Source organism: Hypoxylon trugodes (genome assembly GCF_022578975.1).
Source record: "Hypoxylon trugodes strain CBS 135444 unplaced genomic scaffold F4822scaffold_9, whole genome shotgun sequence".
Lineage (NCBI taxonomy): Eukaryota > Fungi > Ascomycota > Sordariomycetes > Xylariales > Hypoxylaceae > Hypoxylon > Hypoxylon trugodes.
The window spans coordinates 1,835,779-1,854,681 of NW_026250024.1; the positions used below are offsets into that span (position 1 = coordinate 1,835,779).

The window sequence follows — 18,903 nt, forward strand, 5'->3', positions numbered from 1 at the left end:
TTTTAATTGAGCGTAAAATATGCGATGGGAACTAAAACTGGTATAACCAAAAAACCTAAGTAACCTCCTATGAAAATATGATGATAATCTCTACTACCTTTAAACTCCTATTCCTCCTTGTCAAGTTTGCTATCACCCAGATTTATGAGGATTGAACTACCCTATTTATATAGATACCACACGTGTTGCTAGGTTATGTATCTAGAACATGTTCAATGGCCCCGCCTGGCATGTCCTTCGTGACTTTCGTGGCCAACTAAATGTGGTTCTTGAGGCTTCCTTACAGCGCCAAGGCGGTTACCCTCACCTAGAGGAAAGGAAGGGCCTGAATTCCCCGCAACAGTCAGTATTTACTGGCGAGGATGATTTTATTATAACACGTACCTTTCGTAGGATGGACGAGCCAGCCGGGTTTCATCATGTCGACAGTTCTGGCTTTAGTCCATTTATCAATCTTATCCCACTTTGCGCATTGATGCGTTGTAGCATTCGCGACGGGAATGCGGCTATCTGGAGACCATTGGAAGGTAATGAGACCAATATCTGCATGGCACATGGAGGATTGACGAAGGAAGTCGAGACAATGCTCTGAGTATAGTTAGCCCTTAGTACCGATGCGTGCGTTGAATTGGAAACATGCCATTATGGAGTCTATTGACCTCCCGCTGAGCATCCGAAAGGTCAGACCAATAATGCTCGGGATACATATATTGCCAAAGTCGTTTCTGGAAAGGTTAGAATTGAGGTGTGCGTTAAATGAGATGAATTCAGAACATGCGGCGTACAATACAATGTACTGAATATTGTCAGCATGTTTCCTATATGCCTAAGTTGCGGAGACTTACACTCGTGATATACGTTCAGAGTACCTAGATATCCCCCACCCTCTGGAACGGCAACGCCTAGGTCTTCGCGATCGTAGTGCCTTAATACCTCGGGCTCCAGAATAATATTCTCAGCTATAAGAGAGTTGTCAGCCGGTGCTGCTGGAATGTTGATGCTTTCATACCGTCCAAGAGCTTATCCCAATTTTCATCAATCTCCGGCCGCGGATAGCCAGAGAAGGGACCATGTAGCTGCGAGTTCTCCTGGAAGGTATACTCTTCCCACTCCAGAGCTTCATAGGCGGGGGCTGTTTTTATTAGCGATGCAGTAATTAACGCCGGTTCGACGGGGGAACTAACAAATTATCAGGTTGGGACCTTGGCGACACTGTTGTGGAACGTAGGAGGCGACGGCGACAAGAATTGCGATATAGACGACAAACAGAAGAGAATTTGCTACTATTAATGAGGCATTGCGCTTCCAAAATGAAGGTTCTCGACGGAAGAATTCTATCTCCTTTCCCAATAAACTATCTTGGGAAGTTTCGGATGAGTTTCGTGAAGCATCAATCACCCTTGAATACTCTTGGCGAGCCCCGAAAGAAAACTTCCGTTGACCCCAGAGAAAAGACATGTTTACTCGGAAAAGGGCTACAATCAAAAATCAAAGAACCTCTATCATCTCGAAGATGATTACCCTAAGATAAAACTATAGAGAAAGTGTATAAAGTAGATGGGAACGAGACGTGGACGCCTCATTTCCTTCAAGAGATCATGCTTCCGAAGGCTTGCGCGAAGTAGTCTCTGTCGAATGAGAAGAATGATCCTATAATTGACAATGCATAAATGGGATTTCGGTACGTCGGAATCCATGAGTACCAATTGCGAAGCTGCAATTGAAAAAGTCAGATGGTGTTTGGATTCGTATACGGAGTTGGATGGTTTCATTCGAGGCATGCGATGAAATGCATGGTCAAGTTATAGCGCTTACTTCTTATAATTACAAGATGGATGTAGTGGAAATCCCTTGTAATTTACCGTGCATTAGTGGCTGTAGGCTAAGTGCGGGCCGCTATAGCTGCAGGGTTGGGGGGATCATCCTTTCTCCCTGTGTCTTTCACCAAGGCACTACCGCAACGACAATAACGCCAGGTAACTTACATGTGCCCGTCTATTCCTCGCTAGAAATGGCGTGTCAGCAGCTGTGGTAATATGACGCCGGCGTGTGTTTACCTTGCTATGTGGCCGTGAGCCATTGTGTCTTGTTCGGAGGCCACCAGATACCCCTAGCGGTAAAATTATCTATCGCATGTTCAGATGTGATGCCGCGATGAAAATCTAAGCTCTGTTATGGGGGAGACATGAAGCTCTGAACCTTTATTTTCGTGTAATTAGGTTGTATTTTCTTGGTGTTGCGGGCGGTTCCGGTCTTGGTCCGGGTACCCTCAGGTTTCCCGTCGGTATGACTCACCCCCATCCGGTTTATCACACCCCTATTTCTAGTTCTGAATATAGTCTTCTCTGCATCGTCACATTGCTTTGCTACGGAGATATAATGGAGTAGAATAAATGTTAATGTTCTACCTTCGTGGTTAGTCCTGATATCGATGACGAAGGAGGCTTGCAGATACTTGAGAGGCGTTTGCCTTTGCTTTTCTTTTCTCCGAGCTGAGATTAAATCTCCGTAACTCTTCCGACGGGTGCATCTTCTCAACAGAATATCGTGTATACTAAGGCGAGAACGGAGTCGTCAAGAACTCGGGAACCATCGCCAATAGAGAACCCCTACGACTATGTTGATCGCATCGAGACTACTAGTCTATTCGGATCTTTGGGAGCTCCTCGAACGCGATTGACCGACCGAAATAGTGACCGTTTCAAGACGGACATCAAAATTTCTGACCCGTATTGGGCTGCAGACTGTCTTTGAGATGATCGACTCCGAGATTCAAGCACCCGAGAGGTATTCATAATCCTCAACCGGGCTCTGGGAACTATTCGATAACCGACTCGATACCCACATTTCCCCTCGATGTCGTCCAATATGTCGCAATTGACGCGTGGTCTGCCAATATTTCCGTGGCAGTGGATGTCAACCTCTGTGTGCCCGCAAACTCCCCTTGTTAGATTGAAGCTAGAAACGAAGGGTAGAAGATGCAGTATATGTACTTAGGCATCTAAGTCATATCTATAACTTCCTGGAACACGCCCATTGTTGTCTATATCATCTTCAAATCCCCGCCGCTATGGCACTGCTCTCGTCTCGAGGAGCATCGGCGACCCGTATTGCATTCGGCTTCCATATAAACTACGCTCTCCAATTCGATGCTCGCTCAACCGGGCGTGCGGAGTGTGTGTCATATCCGGCCTTAGAGACTCGGGAGTGACAGCATGGGCCATATTAAGCATAAAGACAGGCGGTATGGGACGTTCAGATTCTTGGCAAGTTCACTAGACGCGTCCCCGTACGTCTGTACTGCTAGAGCGACGACGAGCGCGGGAGTCGAAAAGGCTGTCTGTCGTCTCTATTGTCAGGGAATTCGTGCCTGGAGGCTGCTTCCCCGCTATTTCGCGCGGTTTATATTGTGGCTAACATATCAAGGGCATCGCGGCGGAGTACCGAAGAATGTACGATCCACGTGGTACTGCGTTCCCGGCCGTAAGCGTATATGGCTATGGGTATGCTGCGATCTAGAACGTGAGTGCGAGTGAGGTGACGGTTGCTGCTTCCACCACCCTTGTCATTATTGTTCTTCTTGCAGAAGGAAAACCGGCGCCGGGGCTTCGGAATCCATGGATCTGGGACAGGATGAATATTACGGTGGGGAATGTTAAGGGTTGCAACGGAATGGGGTATCTGACGAAAAAGGGATCGGATGCAACGAGTGAGCGGGAACTCTAGTAAGTGAGTACGACTGCTCCTTTTTTATGACTATATGATCGCATTGCTAATGGTAATGGAATATAGCAGTTTCCTGCACTTTAAAAGCTGGCCTTGAGGATCTATTTCGGTGACTGTTGTAATGGCGAGACAGGCATATTGGAAGTAAACAGGTTGACCCCCACCCCCTTTCCGCAAAATTCACCTAGCTCGGTTCCAACTTTGCCACTTCAGTATCGATGCTGGTATACCGCACAGAACGTTTCAATGTCGGGTTAAGATATGTCGTTGATGTCGCTAGAATTCAAGTACTACATACCTGCTACCCAAGAGGACCCAACCACTACCTTGGCGCAATGGCTTGTCCATCCATGACTATCGGAATCCTTTAGTTTATCTTGTTCTAGAATCATTCTAGTCCAGTATCTCACCCTCCCGCCCAGTCGGTACCAAAGAGGCGGGATTGCCTGTTATAAGCGGGAGTGTCTCGATTGGTATGTTGTCCGAGTGATCACACCCCCACCCGACGATATGGGAAGGTTGTAGATTCCTTCAAATCATTGGTTCTTCGGACTGATAACATCAGTTTGGTTGCCGTTCGACAAGCCCGGGCCACGTCAGTTCATCCCCGTCGTTACGATCTAGCCAGCCCAGACCCTTCAAGATTATGAAGCTAGATTATGATGGTTTGAACCATTCGAGCGACCAAAGCTGAAGCTCAGTCTGGTCAATGAGACACAATTGAGTACCGCAAGAAGCTATGCCGATTTTTCGACGATTGCATTGATCTATCATAACATTGGTGTTCGGGTCGGCGGTATTCTGCCAATAAATGGTACCCTGATTATAATACAGGGCAACTAGTGTGGCTCCAAAACGGAGACCCCCCTGGACATAGCTTGAGACTAAGCACGGGTTACTGACAGAATTAGTTTAATACGAAGCACGACATTCAACTGGACAATGATGAACAACGGGGGCAACAGCGAACAATTGCGCAAGACAGAATTTAAGTGGCGTAACATACTTGGCATATATCAATTTCTGCCACTTTTCAGATCTCCTCGGGATGGTTCTAAAATTTCGGCTGGGCTATTACCTAAATAATCACGATGTCGCCATTATTGTGGTGGAGTACCAACGAGCTGAAGCGTGAAATGTGAAAATACGGAAATCACCTTCAATTCTTTATGCTGATATAAATGCGCTTCGTTCGTCTAAATCTGGCAATTTATTGCGCATGTCAGTTTTGGAAGGTCTATTAATATATTTTATTAATCTATATACATGAGAGGCGCAATAAGTGTGACACTGAGCTTATCTTCATTCGAATACCTAGAGAGACAGGATGTCTTCTCATCAAACGACTGCCACATTGTCCGACAAAGATGATTCGGCATCATCTAGAAAGATTGACGATGGACGTTCTGACGACTTAACGCCCCCTACAGCAACGGCTCTAGCGGTTCAAGAGACCCAGCGCACGGAATCGGTCCTCGGTGACGCTGTATTACGCCTCCTTAGGATTCGAAAGGGTCCAAAAAGAGAAGAGTATGACCTCGACGCGGTACGTTAGATAGGTGTCTTGTCTTGAAGAAATGCAACTCGCTGCTAAACTAATGAAGATTGCCACGCAACCCAGTATCTGGGATTCCGAAAACGTAGAGGAATACAAGGAACTTTACATTCATCCACAATGGGAAAATTGGACTGCCTTCGACCCCAATTTCCGTTGGACCTGGAGGGAAGAGAGGGCAGTGCGACGTAAGGTTGATTGGAAGATCATGGTCTGGGTGTGCATCATGTTCGCAGCTTTGAATATCGATCGAGGAAACATCTCCAATGCCGTCTCGGATAACATGCTTGACGATCTAGGCCTTTCTAAGAGCGACTATGTAAGTTGGATGCTAAGGTATCGTGCACAGGAGAAAGGCCTCAATACTAATAAGTCATAGAACTTGGGTCAAACTATTGCACGAGTTGGCTTCCTTGTTGCCGAACTCCCGTCGCAGCTCATCTCTAAACGGTCAGTCAGATCTCGGCTGAAGTACTAGAAGTTTCGCTGACCTTCATAGTATCGGGCCTGATGTCTGGATCCCGTTGCAAATTTGCATTTTCAGCGTCATCTCCGCCATGCAGTTCTTCCTTAAAGGTCGCGCATCGTTCCTTGCAACCCGATACTTGATGTAAGTTGCATCGCATCAATAACGTAAGCCCTTGCTCACCTAGCCAGTGCAACATTCCAAGGCGGTTTTATCCCGTAAGTATTTACTACCTTCTAGAAACCTTAGGAATATCTTTACTGATTTATCGATAGCGATACGATTCTTTACCTTAGTTACTTCTACACCGGTAAAACAGTAAGCGCCCTTCATAACGAGCGGTATTTCCGAGTACCCTTACTTATTCTCGTAGCTCCCAATTAGGTTAGCTTGGTACTGGATGTCTTCGCAACTAGGTAGGATCCATTCCTTTGTTTGAAATGTTCTTCTAACGTTCCTTCAGTCGATATCGGTGTCGGATTTAGTGCCGTTGGTCTTCTATCGATGCGTGGAATCCTCGGATATGAAGGCTGGCGATGGCTGTTCCTTATCGAGTAAGTCGCAATCCTAACAAATGAGTATACAATCATTGCTAACATCTATAGGGGTGCTTTTACATGTAAGAGGAGTCCAATGTTTACGATACTGATCATTCTAACTTTACTGCAGTCTTGGTGGGGATCGCCTCCTTTTTTCTCATGCCTCAATCCCCTGCAAGAACAAAAAGCTGGTGGAACCCCAAGGGGTATTTCACCGAAAGGGAAGAGAAGATTATAGTCAACTCAGGTGAGGCGCCTTAAGCCTACGGACCTGCGCACGAATCGTATCTAACTCAGCTTAGTCATTCGAGACGATCCTCAAAAAGGAGGGATGTACAATCGACAAGGTCTTTCCGTCCGACAAATCTGGGAATGCTCAAAAGACTACGACATGTGGCCCTTATACGCCTTGGGACTATTATTCGGCATACCAAAATACCCCGTCGGCCAATACCTGACGATTTCCTTCCGAAGCTTAGGATTCAACGTCATCCAGACCAACTTACTTACAATCCCGAACGTCGTAGCCTCCAGTATAACAATGTTAATCATCACGGCCGTCAGTGAGTTGGTAAATAATAGGAGTTTCGTGTCGATGGCGGAAGATGCTTGGCTATTGCCCTGCTTTGCCGCATTGATAGCTCTGGGCGACCCGATCAGCCCATGGGTATACTTCGCAATCGCAACAGTTCTTTTATCATTCCCATAGTAAGTACCAATAACAATCTCTGCTGGTAAAGCGAACGATGAGCTGACTAAAATAAGCACGCATCCAATCCAAGTCGCCTGGACAAGTAGGAATGCTGGATCCGTTCAGAACAGAACAGTATCTGCTGCGTACGTCAAGTATCTCATATTTCCACAATTACGTTACTAACGAGCTCTTAGGATTTACAATATGTGGGTTCAAGTTAGTGGAATGATTGGAGCGAACAGTGAGTGTTTCACCCCGCCAATGCTTGGACTATGTGTGCTGAGTAAACAGTCTACCAATCTAGCGATGCACCACGCTACTTCAAAGCGAACAAAGGTCTACTAGTCATCTGCGTATGGATGTGTGTTGTACAATATCCAGCTACATATTTCTACTACAGGTGGAGAAACAATTCGAAAGCGAAGAAGTGGGACGCCATGACTCCCGAAGAGCAAGAGCATTACAGGAAGAACACAACCGATGAGGGCAACAAGAGGTGAGTTTATTTCTCCCTCTAACTTTGAAACTATCTAACCCATCTACTTGTAGACTTGACTTCCGTTTCGCGACCTAAGCAGCGACCTACCATCCACCCACAGAACAATATTAGCGTATTTAGTCAAAGATATAAAGGCACGAACAGGGCATTACTTCAGCGTCGAGTTTCAAATACCTGGATGACTATTAAGAAAACACATTTTCTAAAAATATAGTCACCCCTGAGTTGTTCAAAATGTCTTTATGGGTTCTGTTCGTGTTGCACGAATTATGTAAAGGGGAGTCGGCTTATAAGAGTGACTAAGCGCGTTTACTAAGCAAGCGTCAATAGGGGGAGCATTACACAAATAACTTCTTTTATACGGAGCTGACTGCACGACCTTATATCGCATAAACCCACCTCTTCATATCTGGGGGCCTCCTTTGGCCCTTAGCTTAGCACCGTACTTCCATAATATGAGTGGTGCAGGCAGGCCAACCCCAAGAAAAACAAAGGCCAGCAAACTATTACCCCAGCCATACCCAAGAGTTTGATACATTTTTGGGGCAAATAGAGGAAAAGCGAAGCCTGCAACGTTCCGAAGTAGTTGACTTGCTGCGCTGGCGCTGGCAACGTGTTTTGGGTAAGAGTCCATAACATACGCTTGCATTGCCTGAGTTCCAAGTATAATCCCGCAACTAAAGATGGCAATACCAATATCAGGTAAGATCCAGAAAGCACCTACTTGTGCCGTCCAACCATACATGAATAGTCCAATTGGTATGGTTATCGCGCCAGGGATCATTAAGGGGACGCGGTACTCGGGCTGTGTTTCCCCTTTGGCGCGTACTTGAAGGTGTTGCCAAAGACGGTCCGTCACACGTGCCCCAACCTGAGCAGCAATGATGCAACCGACTGCTATAGCGATATAGTGGAGCCCAGATACGGAAACTGACTGGTTGTAGTGTTCGATCCAGAGAGTAGCAAAAGTGGATTGGACGATATAGAGGATACCATAATTGTAGGCAAGATAGAAAGACATCAGTTGAATTAGGGGTTGTGTTACCAACAATCGGCATGGGCGTACTAGGCTAACCGCAAGGACTCGAGAGAGAGATTTACCCCCCCTTTCATGCTCGGTATAATACGCATGGCCTGTCCGTTTGCGCAATTTCTTAGCTTTCCGGTGGAGAATAGTATCAGCGTGTGTCTCAGGGAAAATGAAGAATGCCAAGACCATGAGCAAAGCGTCGAAAATGGATAAGACCCAAAAAAGCCATCGCCACCCGACAGAACCAGTAAGTAGACCACCGATAATTGGGCCAAGAGCAGGACCGAAAAGGGGAAGGAAAGTAGCGATCGCGAAGGAGAGTCCACGCTGTTCGGGTCGCCAACAGTCGGCTAGAACTGGGTTTTCGATCTATGACGGTGGTTAACAACTCACTGCATTCCCAGCAAATCAATCAGTATACCCACAGCATATTGAACACTACCTCCCAGTCCGGCGAAGAAACGGCTCGCAATCATAACCTCATTTGTCTGCGAAAAACCGGAGACGGTATTCCACAAGATGTAGAAACAGCAGGACGAAAGCCAAACCGGTTTTCTACCAAAGACCTCAGTCATAGGCGCCAAAGCCATTGGTCCAAATGCGAAACTAAGGACGAATATTGATAATGTCAATTGCGTTCTTGCATCATCAGTATGGAGGTCCTGGGAGATGGCAGGTAGGGCGGGTGCCATCATTGTCGATGACATCAGGGTCACCATACCCCCTAGGGAGGTAAGGAGTGTCACCGCCCATTTCATCCATTGGGGCCAATTGAACGGATTAGCGGGGTCTTCTGGCGAGTCCCAAGTAACCTGAAGATTGAGGTGTAAGCAGACATATATGAGAAGATACATATTGAGGAGAATAAAGAGAAATGATACAAGCGAAAAACAAAATTACCAACCAAATATGAATCTATAGCTCCTGTAGTTCCTAAATCCGGATCGTTCGTTATGACTCCATCTTGTGTAAGGTATTTCTCCAGATCCTTCACGTTAAAATCGGGGTCTGGCCCCTGAGCGGCGAACTCCGGGCCGGAGATTCGTATGCTATCCGCATTCCTTATACCAAGGGGTGGACGTGAATCCGACATGATGCCAATTGCAAGAAATTACAAGAATAATGATTGAGGAAAGAAAGACTACAGCCTTACCCAAGTTTTTAATAGATGAGTCGAGAATAGGAAAGTAGTTATGTATCCACGAAAGCCGAGCTCCGAGACCTGGATTACGGAGGTTATACTAAAGAAATTTACCCCAATCACAACAAAAACCGACCCCGAAGCCGAGCGCCGGACAGGGAAATCTCGTGGATAGCCAAAAAGACTGGGTGCGGAATCTTACAAGATAGAACACAAGACGAACGTCCTCTTTAGTGAACATCGCTCTGTGCGAATAAACACCTAATAAAATATAATTGGTAACTTGAGTATAACCTTAGGGTAGGTACCGTACCACAGGTTTTCCCAAAAAATTGAATTATTTATTCTAACCCTAAGCAAACGAGGTCATTCAATGTCTCACTCTCAGAAAAGGGGTTGGGGTTAGGGGTAGGGCTAGATTTGTACTTCCAAATTACGTCAGCATTCTCCTCGATATAATTACATAATCAAACCCCTTTTCAACACTCCTCGCCTCGCATCCTCAGCCCCTATTCATCTTGACTTTTATTGAGGTTCATATATATCCTAGCATTGGAATCGTTGTTTGGTAACCCAATCGCACATTACCTTCCCAACGCAGCTACAACACTTGCATGCCTTTATCTGGGTTAGTAAATTCGTTGTTCAATAGCTTTGCTTGATGTAAATCTTACCTTCAGGGCCCTTTCATTGTTGTCTTTTCCATTAATGCATGAGAGGGTCTGGTTGTTTTGGAATCTGAACTGGTTGTAACACGCATTGGCGTCAATCACACTAACAAGTCATAAGTCAGTATTAGTCATGCCTTCTTTCCTAGACCACTTACTCGGCGCAATCATCAGTCGCCGCAACATCGCGGGTACATTCAGGAAATTGTTGACCGAGAACCGCAACAAGCCATAGCGAAAATGCAAGCGAGAGCTTCATGATGTTAATAAAGGTGTTGTATGGTGTTGAGATAGCCTAGGAGATAAAAAGCTAAGATGAAGCAATCTTACTCGACAAACGCGTGAGTAGTCCTTGTTAGTATTTTAAGAACTGCCCAGATGACACCAGAACAGATATAGTAACTTGATCTACCTAGTAATATGGTGTTTACCGCATTCCAGATTCTCGGTGTGTTTTAATTATTGACTTTAGCCGAGCATATCAGCTGCAACCTAGGCCATGCCTCCGGATTATGTGTCAGAAATAACTAAGAATGCAATGTCTATTCTCATTCGCCGAGAATAGTAAATATTTTATATTATGTGATGGGTATAGTGCGGGGCGAGTAGAGAATGGTCCGGGGTCAACCGTTCCGGTCTAATAGGGGACACCATAGAGCACCGTGAACTCTAGGCAAACTTTTCGGAATATATATCTTAAAAATATCCCGGAAGTCGACCCATGGAGAAAGCTCAACTACCATCAATACTTCATGGAAATGATCGTTTGAATACTTTATTGAATCTATAATGCCTTGTTATTTGATTTGAATGTAGCAATGTCCAAACCGCTGGGGCTTAGTGTAGATCAAGCATGTAAATAATAGGATACATAATAAAGGTGATCGTAAAAGAGTAATTTCAACTACCGAATAAACGTTAATACTAACTAGATCGATACGTCACAGATATCAACAAAGTAGGTAAGGCTATCTGTGGCTTTTCTATTCAGGTCATCGGCGGCTTGGCCTTGGTGAATAAATCCCGAACCAGTAGAAGGTCTCCACATTAACCGGAAGTCTGCTCACCTATCGAAACGATTTCTGATATTAATGAATAATATTTTCCGAGACCAGAAAAAGCATGCTTGTCTTTTGGTTAGGTGTGGAAGAGACGGCAGTAGTCTACGGCGAGGCGAATGATTTGAAATATTCACCATGACTAGGATCATAATAACCACTGTTTTCTTTCCATTTCACGCCTCTTGTTCAACACAAGTTCTACCTCTATACTGGCACCTCAGAGGATCATCGCCAAAATGCAGTTGAACGCCTTCATCGCCGCCTTGGGGCTATTTACGCCCGCAAGCGCTTTACTCCGATTTGGATGTGCTGGCTTGACCGTCCAGCGCCTGGATCCCTTGGTGAACCCAGGCAAGTTTTGAATGACAAAGATCGACATTCTGTTCGGTACTGACAGCATCTTAGGAATGAACCCGTCAGCTCACCTTCATCAAATTATCGGAGGTGTATGTTTTATGTTAGGTTTGATTTGGTATAGGAATTATGACTAACCATTGATAGGATTCCTTCAATGCGTCAATGCCACCAGAGTCACACGATCTTGCTTCGCTTTCCACTTGTACCAGTTGCCAATTCACGGAGGATTTCTCCAACTACTGGACCGCCGTCATTTTCTATCGCGCCAAGAATGGCACTTTGAAGAGGGTCCCGCAGATGGCGCAGGCTGGTATGGAGGGTACACAGGGCGGCATGGTAAGCATCATCTAGTGCAGCAAACAAATTGTCAGCGTTTTAACCCAACTTTCAGGTCGTTTACTACATGACAGACGCCCTGTTTGACACTGCTCAAAAGTCAACTGTCACTGCTTTCAAACCTGGGTTCCGTATGCTCGTCGGCGACGCAGGTTTCCGTGACCGCGAACAGGCCAGGAAGTTCCGACAGCTGACCTACATCTGCATGGAGAACCAAGGCACTCGTGCTCCAGAATATGTCGGTTTCCCTACCAAGCCTTGCCCTGGCGGTATAATGGCCAACCACAGGTTAGTCATCAAAGATCCTCGAGTGCCGAGCGAGAGTGCTGATGAAAACAGATTCCCCACATGCTGGGATGGAAAGAACCTTGACTCTCCCAACCACCAAGACCACGTAGCTTACCCCGAGTCTGGTACATTTGAGTCGGGCGGTCCTTGCCCTGCTACTCACCCGTAAGTGATTCCTCAACTTCCAATTCAATTGCCCCGGATAGTAAGCACTAACTATTTTTTGTAAAGCGTACGTTTACCTCAGATTTTGCTGGAAACCGTCTGGGATACTAGAGCCTTCAACGACCCGGCAGACTTCGCCGATGGAAAGCAGCCATTTGTCTGGTCCACGGGTGACGCCACTGGCTACTCTAGCCACGCTGACTACCTCTTTGGCTGGAAGGATGACTCGCTCCAGAAGGCTATGGACGGCCACAACTATGTGTCGGCCCCCACACTCAAGACTCAGACCATTGCTCAGCAGAACAAGTGCAAGGTTCCAGACATGGTCGGTGAAAACATCGATGGCTGTAAGTTACAGATCTCTTCGTCTCATAACAAGGTTCAAAGTGACTAATTGTTTGCTATAGGGCTAAACGCTCTTCCCGGAGAGAACCCCGTCGTTTGAGGGTAGATGTTCTAGAGCGATGTGGGGATAAGAATCGCTATGGATTCAGGCTATTGCTAAAGACGTGAAGCCTCTATTATCCCCACCAAGTCGTATACTTGGCATACTTTTTTACACTTATAAGATTGCTCTCGATCAGTTGTTTGCGTCGGGGCCTTTAGATATTCGTCCATATGCGTATAGGCATACAACCTATTAACCACAACTAAGGCCAGCCAATGTGATACTCCCTTGTTAATAGTAATTCGGAACCCGGCACCCAAATATTGGTGTTGTAGGCAATAGTTTCTGGTACATTTCACTGGGGATTGATCTTATAATAATGCGTTATCGGCAGGAATCCAATTGAAGAGCCAATCTCAACAACTCTCGGCATCGTATTTCGGTATTGAAGCGGCCCGTAAAATCACGGTTCGGTGTCTACCCGCGTAATTATTTGAAAGGGGATTTAAATGGTTAGAAGCGTTCTCGTTTGTCCCAGGATATCGTTCGATCTAATCGCCCACCGGGGTGGACCGATTCGTTTCGACGGTTCTTTTTTCGTGCCTCTGTTTTCGGTATTTATTATGGGGTGTGTATCTAGCTATGTGCCGGGGCAAGGAGATATAAACTGTTAGTTCTAGTTCAATATAATCGAAATTGATTAGGGTTACGTATTAAGTTCGATGTCAAAATCAACAGAAAATTGAACCCAAGCTTGAGGTAACACGAGGTGTTACTAAATATCTTGAGGACTGCATAAAACAGAAAACTTACAAGTATCAGGAAAGGCAGGTTTGCCCAGGAATAACATCGAACAACTTTTTAAATTGTATAAAATTTCGATGAAGAGCCTAATTTTGTATGAATATCAGTACAATATTTATTGATTGATTGTAGAGAAATTTGAATTCTGTTATACCTATAGTGAAATGCTGGGCTGCCAATGAAAACCAAAGCAGCTTTCGCGTAACATATAGGTCCGCGTAGGAAATGTGATAAATGTAGAACGAGTTCCCCAAGTAGCAACCATCAAAGTCGGAGACTGTGCAAGATATTGAATTGCAGACGTCCTACAGATATTTTTCTCGAATCTAAGATCAGAATTATGTTGTATTTTTTAGAAATAGATCTTGGCTGAGTACGAATTACGAAATGACGTATGCTTGGACCACCTCGGGACATTCTCGGGTGTAAGCTGTTACCGCTCCCCGCCCCAGTACCCAGTTTCTTTTCTGGGGTAAAGAAGAATTTCATGCTTGTTTTTCACTTCAATGTGAGCGCCAGCAAAGCCAGTTATAGGCCTAAATTCTATCAGATATGTAGCTTAGTACCCGCTCCAAAGGAAAATTTATCAGCGTTTTACGGTGATTAATAAAACAACAAATGCAAAAAAAAAAGATTCTTGAGTATCGATTGTACGTTTTCCAGGCCCGTAAATCTACGTGTTATACGGAACTGCACCACGTTCACATCCTCACCCGAAGACGTATTATGTAATTTCTCACACCGAAAGCAGACCAATCGCATGAAAACAACGAAATAGATAGAGTTCAAACGTTCCATGGTTGGCTAGTCCCGATATCGTTAGCGTGATCTGTCACCCCTGGGGTAGTAAACTTTGTGCACGGGCCATAAGTTCATCGGTTATCACACTAGTATCTCCGATCTAGCAGCATTACTATAATAGGATGAATTCCCGCGTTTCTATTGGTCGAAGCTATCCATAGGTACTAGAATAGGGGAGCTTGATATCAACTTCCCTAACCTTACAGATGTTTCCCTGGTTGTACCTGCTGAGCATGAACAACCAAAGGAAGGAAGGAGCAGGGGTTTGGGTAGTTGCAAAGGTGCTCTATGCAATCTAGTCTAGATTCTAGGTAGTTACTTTAATTCATACAAGATAATATTTCCCCTACCACTTTCCTTCTTCCTCCCCATCCCGACTCCCATTCTTCACAACCTTCACAACCTTCACGGCAGTCTCGCCCTGTGTATCCAGACAATTCTTCCAAACAATTTGTATTACTCTTAAATCTGAACAGTTAATCAACAAGCCAACGCCTTCTTCGCAATTGCAGTGGAAAGAATCCATCGCAAACAGGTCAGTTCCTACTCATCATCGAGCTTCCTCCCCAACGCTCAATTTTCGAAACACCGCCCATTAATGGGTTTCCTCTTCAAAAAGGAATCATGCCTATTTACCTATTTTCTCTCCTAGAGATTCATCTAGACTGATTGCAACTTGAAATTCTTTACTATGCCCTCCCTACCCAGTTGCATTGTTATTCTTCTACACAAATTCAAAAATATCTTCCCCCAGCTCAACGTCAAATATATTTTCTACTGCTACATTCTCCTTTCAACATGAACTGGGCAATAAGAGCCGACACCATTGACTTCCCAATATTATTCCAATTTCACCTTTCATTTCCTTTTCATCGATACATTCTTACTTGATTCGAACCATATATTCTCTTACACCCCTTTCCTGTTCTTGTATCTCATCATCTTACACGATTATGAATTCGAACATAACATATTAAATAACAATAACTAACAATCATAGGCTAGGTACTAAGCCTGGGCTTTTTGCCCTTGTCAACTAATAACGAAGAGGCCCGGACGCCCAAGTCACCGGGACTAGTGCTCGACGTCGACTCACCCTACGCGTGCAATTTGCAATTTTAGCAGACCGGTAACCCGCAGCTGGACCGCGGGTCTCGTTCCTAAAAATCTACATCATAGGAGCTTATTAGCAATAAGTTTGCAAGTAACCGGGTAAATATTTCTTGTCGCATCTTTCAATCTCTTACCCATCCAGTATCCTACCAAAACCAAATCAATAATCCCGAAACCAATAGCAAGTCAATCAACAGTGTCATATTCGCACCAATGCCAATTAGATCTGGGGAATTCACCAATAATTCATCTTATCTTGTCACTACCATATGGCAATCAATTTTTTCGTCCTGATCCTTTCTCCTTTTTGTCATCTCTATCCCAATCTGCGACCCTTCGACCGCCCTTTCACTCTCTGGTTCGCCATATCTAGCCTAACTAACGCCTTACTTAGAAACTTTCCGTCCCACGCCCTAATCGATCCATAACACGACCGTTATTGAACAAGCTACATTGGTGAGTCATATACCCTTGGCCGAGCATACTTACAACTCCTTTGACGCACCTATCTCTGTCCATGCCAACCTAGGTTTTTGGTACATTCTACTTCTATCATAATAATTTGGTTTGTTTATTTTAATATCCATCATCTACTAACAATGTCGTCCCGTAGGCAATGGCCTCATACCTCGAGATGGACCCGACCTATATGATGGGAGACCATAGTGGATCTCTTCATGATACTCCAGCCCTTGGAGTACCTATTCTTCCGCCGCACTCCGGTAACCAGGCAGGAATTCCTCTAATCTGTCATTGTTGCGAGAAAAAAAAGAAGTCGCAGAGATTCTCAGACTTATCCCACCTGCTTACTCACGTTAGCTCCAAGGCACACTTATTGGAACTCTACAACCTTCGCATCCTCAGCCAAAGTGACCAAGACAGCGCTGAACGATGCCAAAAGTTTGACGAATGGAATAAGAAATGGGGGATTGACCGACTGGTCTTGCAGCGCATGGAAGCAAGAGGCGAGAAGGGTCTGCAGTCCCAACAACGGAACCGAACACCAAGAGGTGCAGCATCGGGCAGGCCCGCCACACGTCGCAGCGGCCGTGCTCGTGGCCGTGGTGCCAACACCGTAAGTATTAACCTAACTCTCAAATATGTGGATAATCTAATACTTTATATCTCAGGGTTCCCGTGGTCGTGCTCGCAATATCCAAGAGACTCCCGACGTTAAATACGAGTCGGATGAAGCCACGAGCTTCGCGGGCGGTTTTGGTAGTCTAGATGGAACCCCGATGCAGCCAATGCAACAATGGACGAACGACTTCGATACAATGATGTCTGGTGGGGCTCAAGATGGTTCAATGTCTCAGATGGGTTTCGCAGATTTGGAGGGGGACGATAATGGTTCCTCAAGGTACGAGCCATCGGAGGGCGGAAGTTCCTACCCCTCGGAGAACGTCACGGAGAGCACAGAGGTCAATGAGATCGATGGAAATACTCCGACTCTTAAAGGTGTTGTCCTTCCTGGCATGGGTCTATTTGACGCCGCCGAAGAAGAACAACGCCGCAAGAGAAACCAACGCAAGCACCCCGCTGTCTTGAGGCGACTCGCCATCAACTCAACGTTGGTAAACACCCAGGAAGATGTTTATGATAGTAACTTTTGCTACCAACGAAGTAGGGATGTCTACGATGACCCATCTGCTGGTGAAACAGAGGTTAGTGGAAAAGGACAAAGTTATCCGCTGAATGATGTGCTAATTATATTATAGGGTGACGAAGACGACGATGACCAAGATAAGAGGCGAAAACGCCGAAACACCCAGGCCCGCGGTACGGCTACTAGGAGCGCGAGAAACTCCACTAGTTCTCATGAGTCACGTCTCATACGTGCTACACGAGCGACGGCTCAAGCTGCTGCACAACAACTTGGCTTTGTGGGCGGTGCTAACTCGCCTACGCACACTCGAGCATTAGACTCCGGAGGAAGGATGGCTGGATCCGCTATGGGTCATAGTTCGATGTCGCATGAACAGCTACCCTTACACAATCATGGGTTTCAAGGAGGAATGGATATGTACCATGATCCTATGGGTGTGCATAGTGGAATAGGTTGGGCATATCCCCAGGCCTTCGCCGGGGCGTATCCGGCTGACTTCGATGCACAGGAACAGGTCCTAGACCCGATGCTTCGGGAAGACGCAGACGGCAGTGAGTTCTTGCCGATGCCACAAGCCCCTACATCCGTGTCCTATGGGCTCACTATGTATGACAGCCAGGACCGCTTGCCAGGTCTCGCGTTACGGCCTGGAAACCCGAACCTTTCGTTTGCATCGTCGGCCGGTAGCCTCGAACGATCTTCCGCTTCACGTTTCCCGGGTAAAGAGAACGACAGTTTGCCGGGAAAACCGGTGAATGCCTCTTCGAACCCGTACTTGCAGCCTACCTCCACTCATGGAGAGAGCTACAACCCGCTTTACGTCCAGCCCCAAGAAGGGACCGGGTTTCGCATGTATACGTCGTATGATGACGAAGTGAAGCCGGGAAGATCTGGCTTCCAACCTATCAATGGTCATGGTGGATTCAACGCTTTGCAGGTGCCGTCATCCCACAACAATGACTACTCGTCAAACCAAGACAACGGCACCACCGATTTCGACATTTAGACATTGCAGTCCTTCGATATTTGTTACTCGAATTGGTTCCTCAGCATGGCAATATATCGTCTCGAATCTCAGATTATAAGGAACCTAGACTTTTGCACACGAATGAGTAACTCCAGGACAGCCGCCGAACTAATTCGGGCATTTATTTAGTTTGTGGCTCAATTAGTACTTCCTCACGCCGACACCTTCACTTTCTCAACGACTATGGCCCGTTCTTGTCATAAGGGTCCGAACTCTTTTCCTATTGCTTCTTTCCTATTGATTTCTATCGCGACTCTGGCATCGGTGCCGGTCACTCGCCAGTCGGCACAATGGCATCTTCGCGCACGATGCATTCTATCGGTTTCACCACAAATCATTTTCGGCCTGCTAGGACACGAAGCTCGTATCCTTAAAATGGGGCCTCTTGATGAAAAATGTTTCGCGTTTGATTATCTTCGCCAAGCATCATCTTTCATGGTCCTATCCCTGGGTCATCTTTCCGCCATCTAGCTGGCGGTACATGTTTGTTAGAGTATTCTACTCTGCTGAGGCCAAATCGGCTTCCTCACACCTTGTGAACTGTATGAGTAATTTTCTGAGATGGATGGTCATTTGCCTCCATCAAACGGTTATGGCGCGCGCGTCCCAACTAGGATCAACTTCATATATGCGAATAAA

General features: G+C 45.9%; 6 protein-coding genes across 6 annotated transcripts; 3 read left to right on the forward strand and 3 right to left on the reverse strand.

The window, feature by feature from the left end:
- Positions 1–52: 52 nt before the first annotated feature.
- On the reverse strand, positions 53–1,613 carry F4822DRAFT_378185 (uncharacterized protein). The gene is made up of 7 exons (XM_051456365.1): positions 1,185–1,613; positions 1,010–1,132; positions 846–959; positions 786–796; positions 641–725; positions 385–588; positions 53–325 (listed from the first exon to the last, which is right to left on the reverse strand). Exons 1-7 carry the CDS (start codon positions 1,456–1,458, stop codon positions 213–215), a joined length of 924 nt encoding a protein of 307 aa, XP_051310712.1. The 5' UTR covers positions 1,459–1,613; the 3' UTR covers positions 53–212.
- A 3,417-nt stretch (positions 1,614–5,030) lies between these two features.
- F4822DRAFT_378290 (major facilitator superfamily transporter) lies at positions 5,031–7,718 on the forward strand. The gene is made up of 15 exons (XM_051456366.1): positions 5,031–5,272; positions 5,331–5,600; positions 5,661–5,731; positions 5,781–5,891; positions 5,939–5,965; positions 6,023–6,065; positions 6,121–6,163; positions 6,211–6,301; positions 6,353–6,366; positions 6,417–6,533; positions 6,589–6,994; positions 7,052–7,123; positions 7,175–7,221; positions 7,272–7,476; positions 7,530–7,718. The coding sequence occupies exons 1-15, from the start codon at positions 5,054–5,056 to the stop codon at positions 7,552–7,554; spliced, it is 1,761 nt and encodes a 586-aa protein (XP_051310713.1). The 5' UTR covers positions 5,031–5,053; the 3' UTR covers positions 7,555–7,718.
- Positions 7,481–9,688, reverse strand: F4822DRAFT_416758 (MFS general substrate transporter). The gene is made up of 3 exons (XM_051459376.1): positions 9,414–9,688; positions 8,935–9,321; positions 7,481–8,878 (listed from the first exon to the last, which is right to left on the reverse strand). The coding sequence occupies exons 1-3, from the start codon at positions 9,600–9,602 to the stop codon at positions 7,883–7,885; spliced, it is 1,572 nt and encodes a 523-aa protein (XP_051310714.1). The 5' UTR covers positions 9,603–9,688; the 3' UTR covers positions 7,481–7,882.
- A 164-nt stretch (positions 9,689–9,852) lies between these two features.
- F4822DRAFT_416759 (uncharacterized protein) lies at positions 9,853–10,694 on the reverse strand. Its single transcript, XM_051459377.1, has 3 exons — positions 10,477–10,694; positions 10,325–10,424; positions 9,853–10,268 (listed from the first exon to the last, which is right to left on the reverse strand). The coding sequence occupies exons 1-3, from the start codon at positions 10,575–10,577 to the stop codon at positions 10,197–10,199; spliced, it is 273 nt and encodes a 90-aa protein (XP_051310715.1). The 5' UTR covers positions 10,578–10,694; the 3' UTR covers positions 9,853–10,196.
- Positions 10,695–11,615: 921 nt separating this feature from the next.
- Positions 11,616–12,970, forward strand: F4822DRAFT_438539 (uncharacterized protein; the record flags this gene model as incomplete). The annotated part of the gene is made up of 7 exons (XM_051462530.1): positions 11,616–11,730; positions 11,785–11,825; positions 11,881–12,072; positions 12,128–12,360; positions 12,412–12,525; positions 12,592–12,872; positions 12,933–12,970. 7 exons carry the CDS (start codon positions 11,616–11,618, stop codon positions 12,968–12,970), a joined length of 1,014 nt encoding a protein of 337 aa, XP_051310716.1.
- A 3,277-nt stretch (positions 12,971–16,247) lies between these two features.
- F4822DRAFT_446086 (uncharacterized protein) lies at positions 16,248–18,447 on the forward strand (the record flags this gene model as incomplete). The annotated part of the gene is made up of 3 exons (XM_051463467.1): positions 16,248–16,706; positions 16,762–17,295; positions 17,350–18,447. 3 exons carry the CDS (start codon positions 16,248–16,250, stop codon positions 18,241–18,243), a joined length of 1,887 nt encoding a protein of 628 aa, XP_051310717.1. The 3' UTR covers positions 18,244–18,447.
- Between the last annotated feature and the right edge of the window lie 456 nt (positions 18,448–18,903).

Excerpts from the sequence above, each read along its gene's own strand:
- F4822DRAFT_416759 (XM_051459377.1), bottom strand. The coding sequence starts at position 10,577 with ATGAAGCTCTCGCTTGCATTTTCGCTATGGCTTGTTGCGGTTCTCGGT. Across the intron at positions 10,425-10,476 it reads GCGACTGATGATTGCGCCGA|TGTGATTGACGCCAATGCGT; the intron begins GTAAGTGGTCTA and ends ATGACTTGTTAG. Across the intron at positions 10,269-10,324 it reads ACAATGAAAGGGCCCTGAAG|GCATGCAAGTGTTGTAGCTG; the intron begins GTAAGATTTACA and ends ACCCAGATAAAG.
- F4822DRAFT_416758 (XM_051459376.1), bottom strand. The coding sequence starts at position 9,602 with ATGTCGGATTCACGTCCACCCCTTGGTATAAGGAATGCGGATAGCATA. Across the intron at positions 9,322-9,413 it reads GAGCTATAGATTCATATTTG|GTTACTTGGGACTCGCCAGA; the intron begins GTTGGTAATTTT and ends CTCAATCTTCAG. Across the intron at positions 8,879-8,934 it reads GAGGTAGTGTTCAATATGCT|ATCGAAAACCCAGTTCTAGC; the intron begins GTGGGTATACTG and ends CCACCGTCATAG.
- F4822DRAFT_378290 (XM_051456366.1), top strand. The coding sequence starts at position 5,054 with ATGTCTTCTCATCAAACGACTGCCACATTGTCCGACAAAGATGATTCG. Across the intron at positions 6,995-7,051 it reads GTTCTTTTATCATTCCCATA|CACGCATCCAATCCAAGTCG; the intron begins GTAAGTACCAAT and ends GACTAAAATAAG. Across the intron at positions 7,222-7,271 it reads TGGAATGATTGGAGCGAACA|TCTACCAATCTAGCGATGCA; the intron begins GTGAGTGTTTCA and ends CTGAGTAAACAG.
- F4822DRAFT_378185 (XM_051456365.1), bottom strand. The coding sequence starts at position 1,458 with ATGTCTTTTCTCTGGGGTCAACGGAAGTTTTCTTTCGGGGCTCGCCAA. Across the intron at positions 960-1,009 it reads TTGGGATAAGCTCTTGGACG|CTGAGAATATTATTCTGGAG; the intron begins GTATGAAAGCAT and ends ACTCTCTTATAG. Across the intron at positions 326-384 it reads GCTCGTCCATCCTACGAAAG|GCCCTTCCTTTCCTCTAGGT; the intron begins GTACGTGTTATA and ends CGGGGAATTCAG.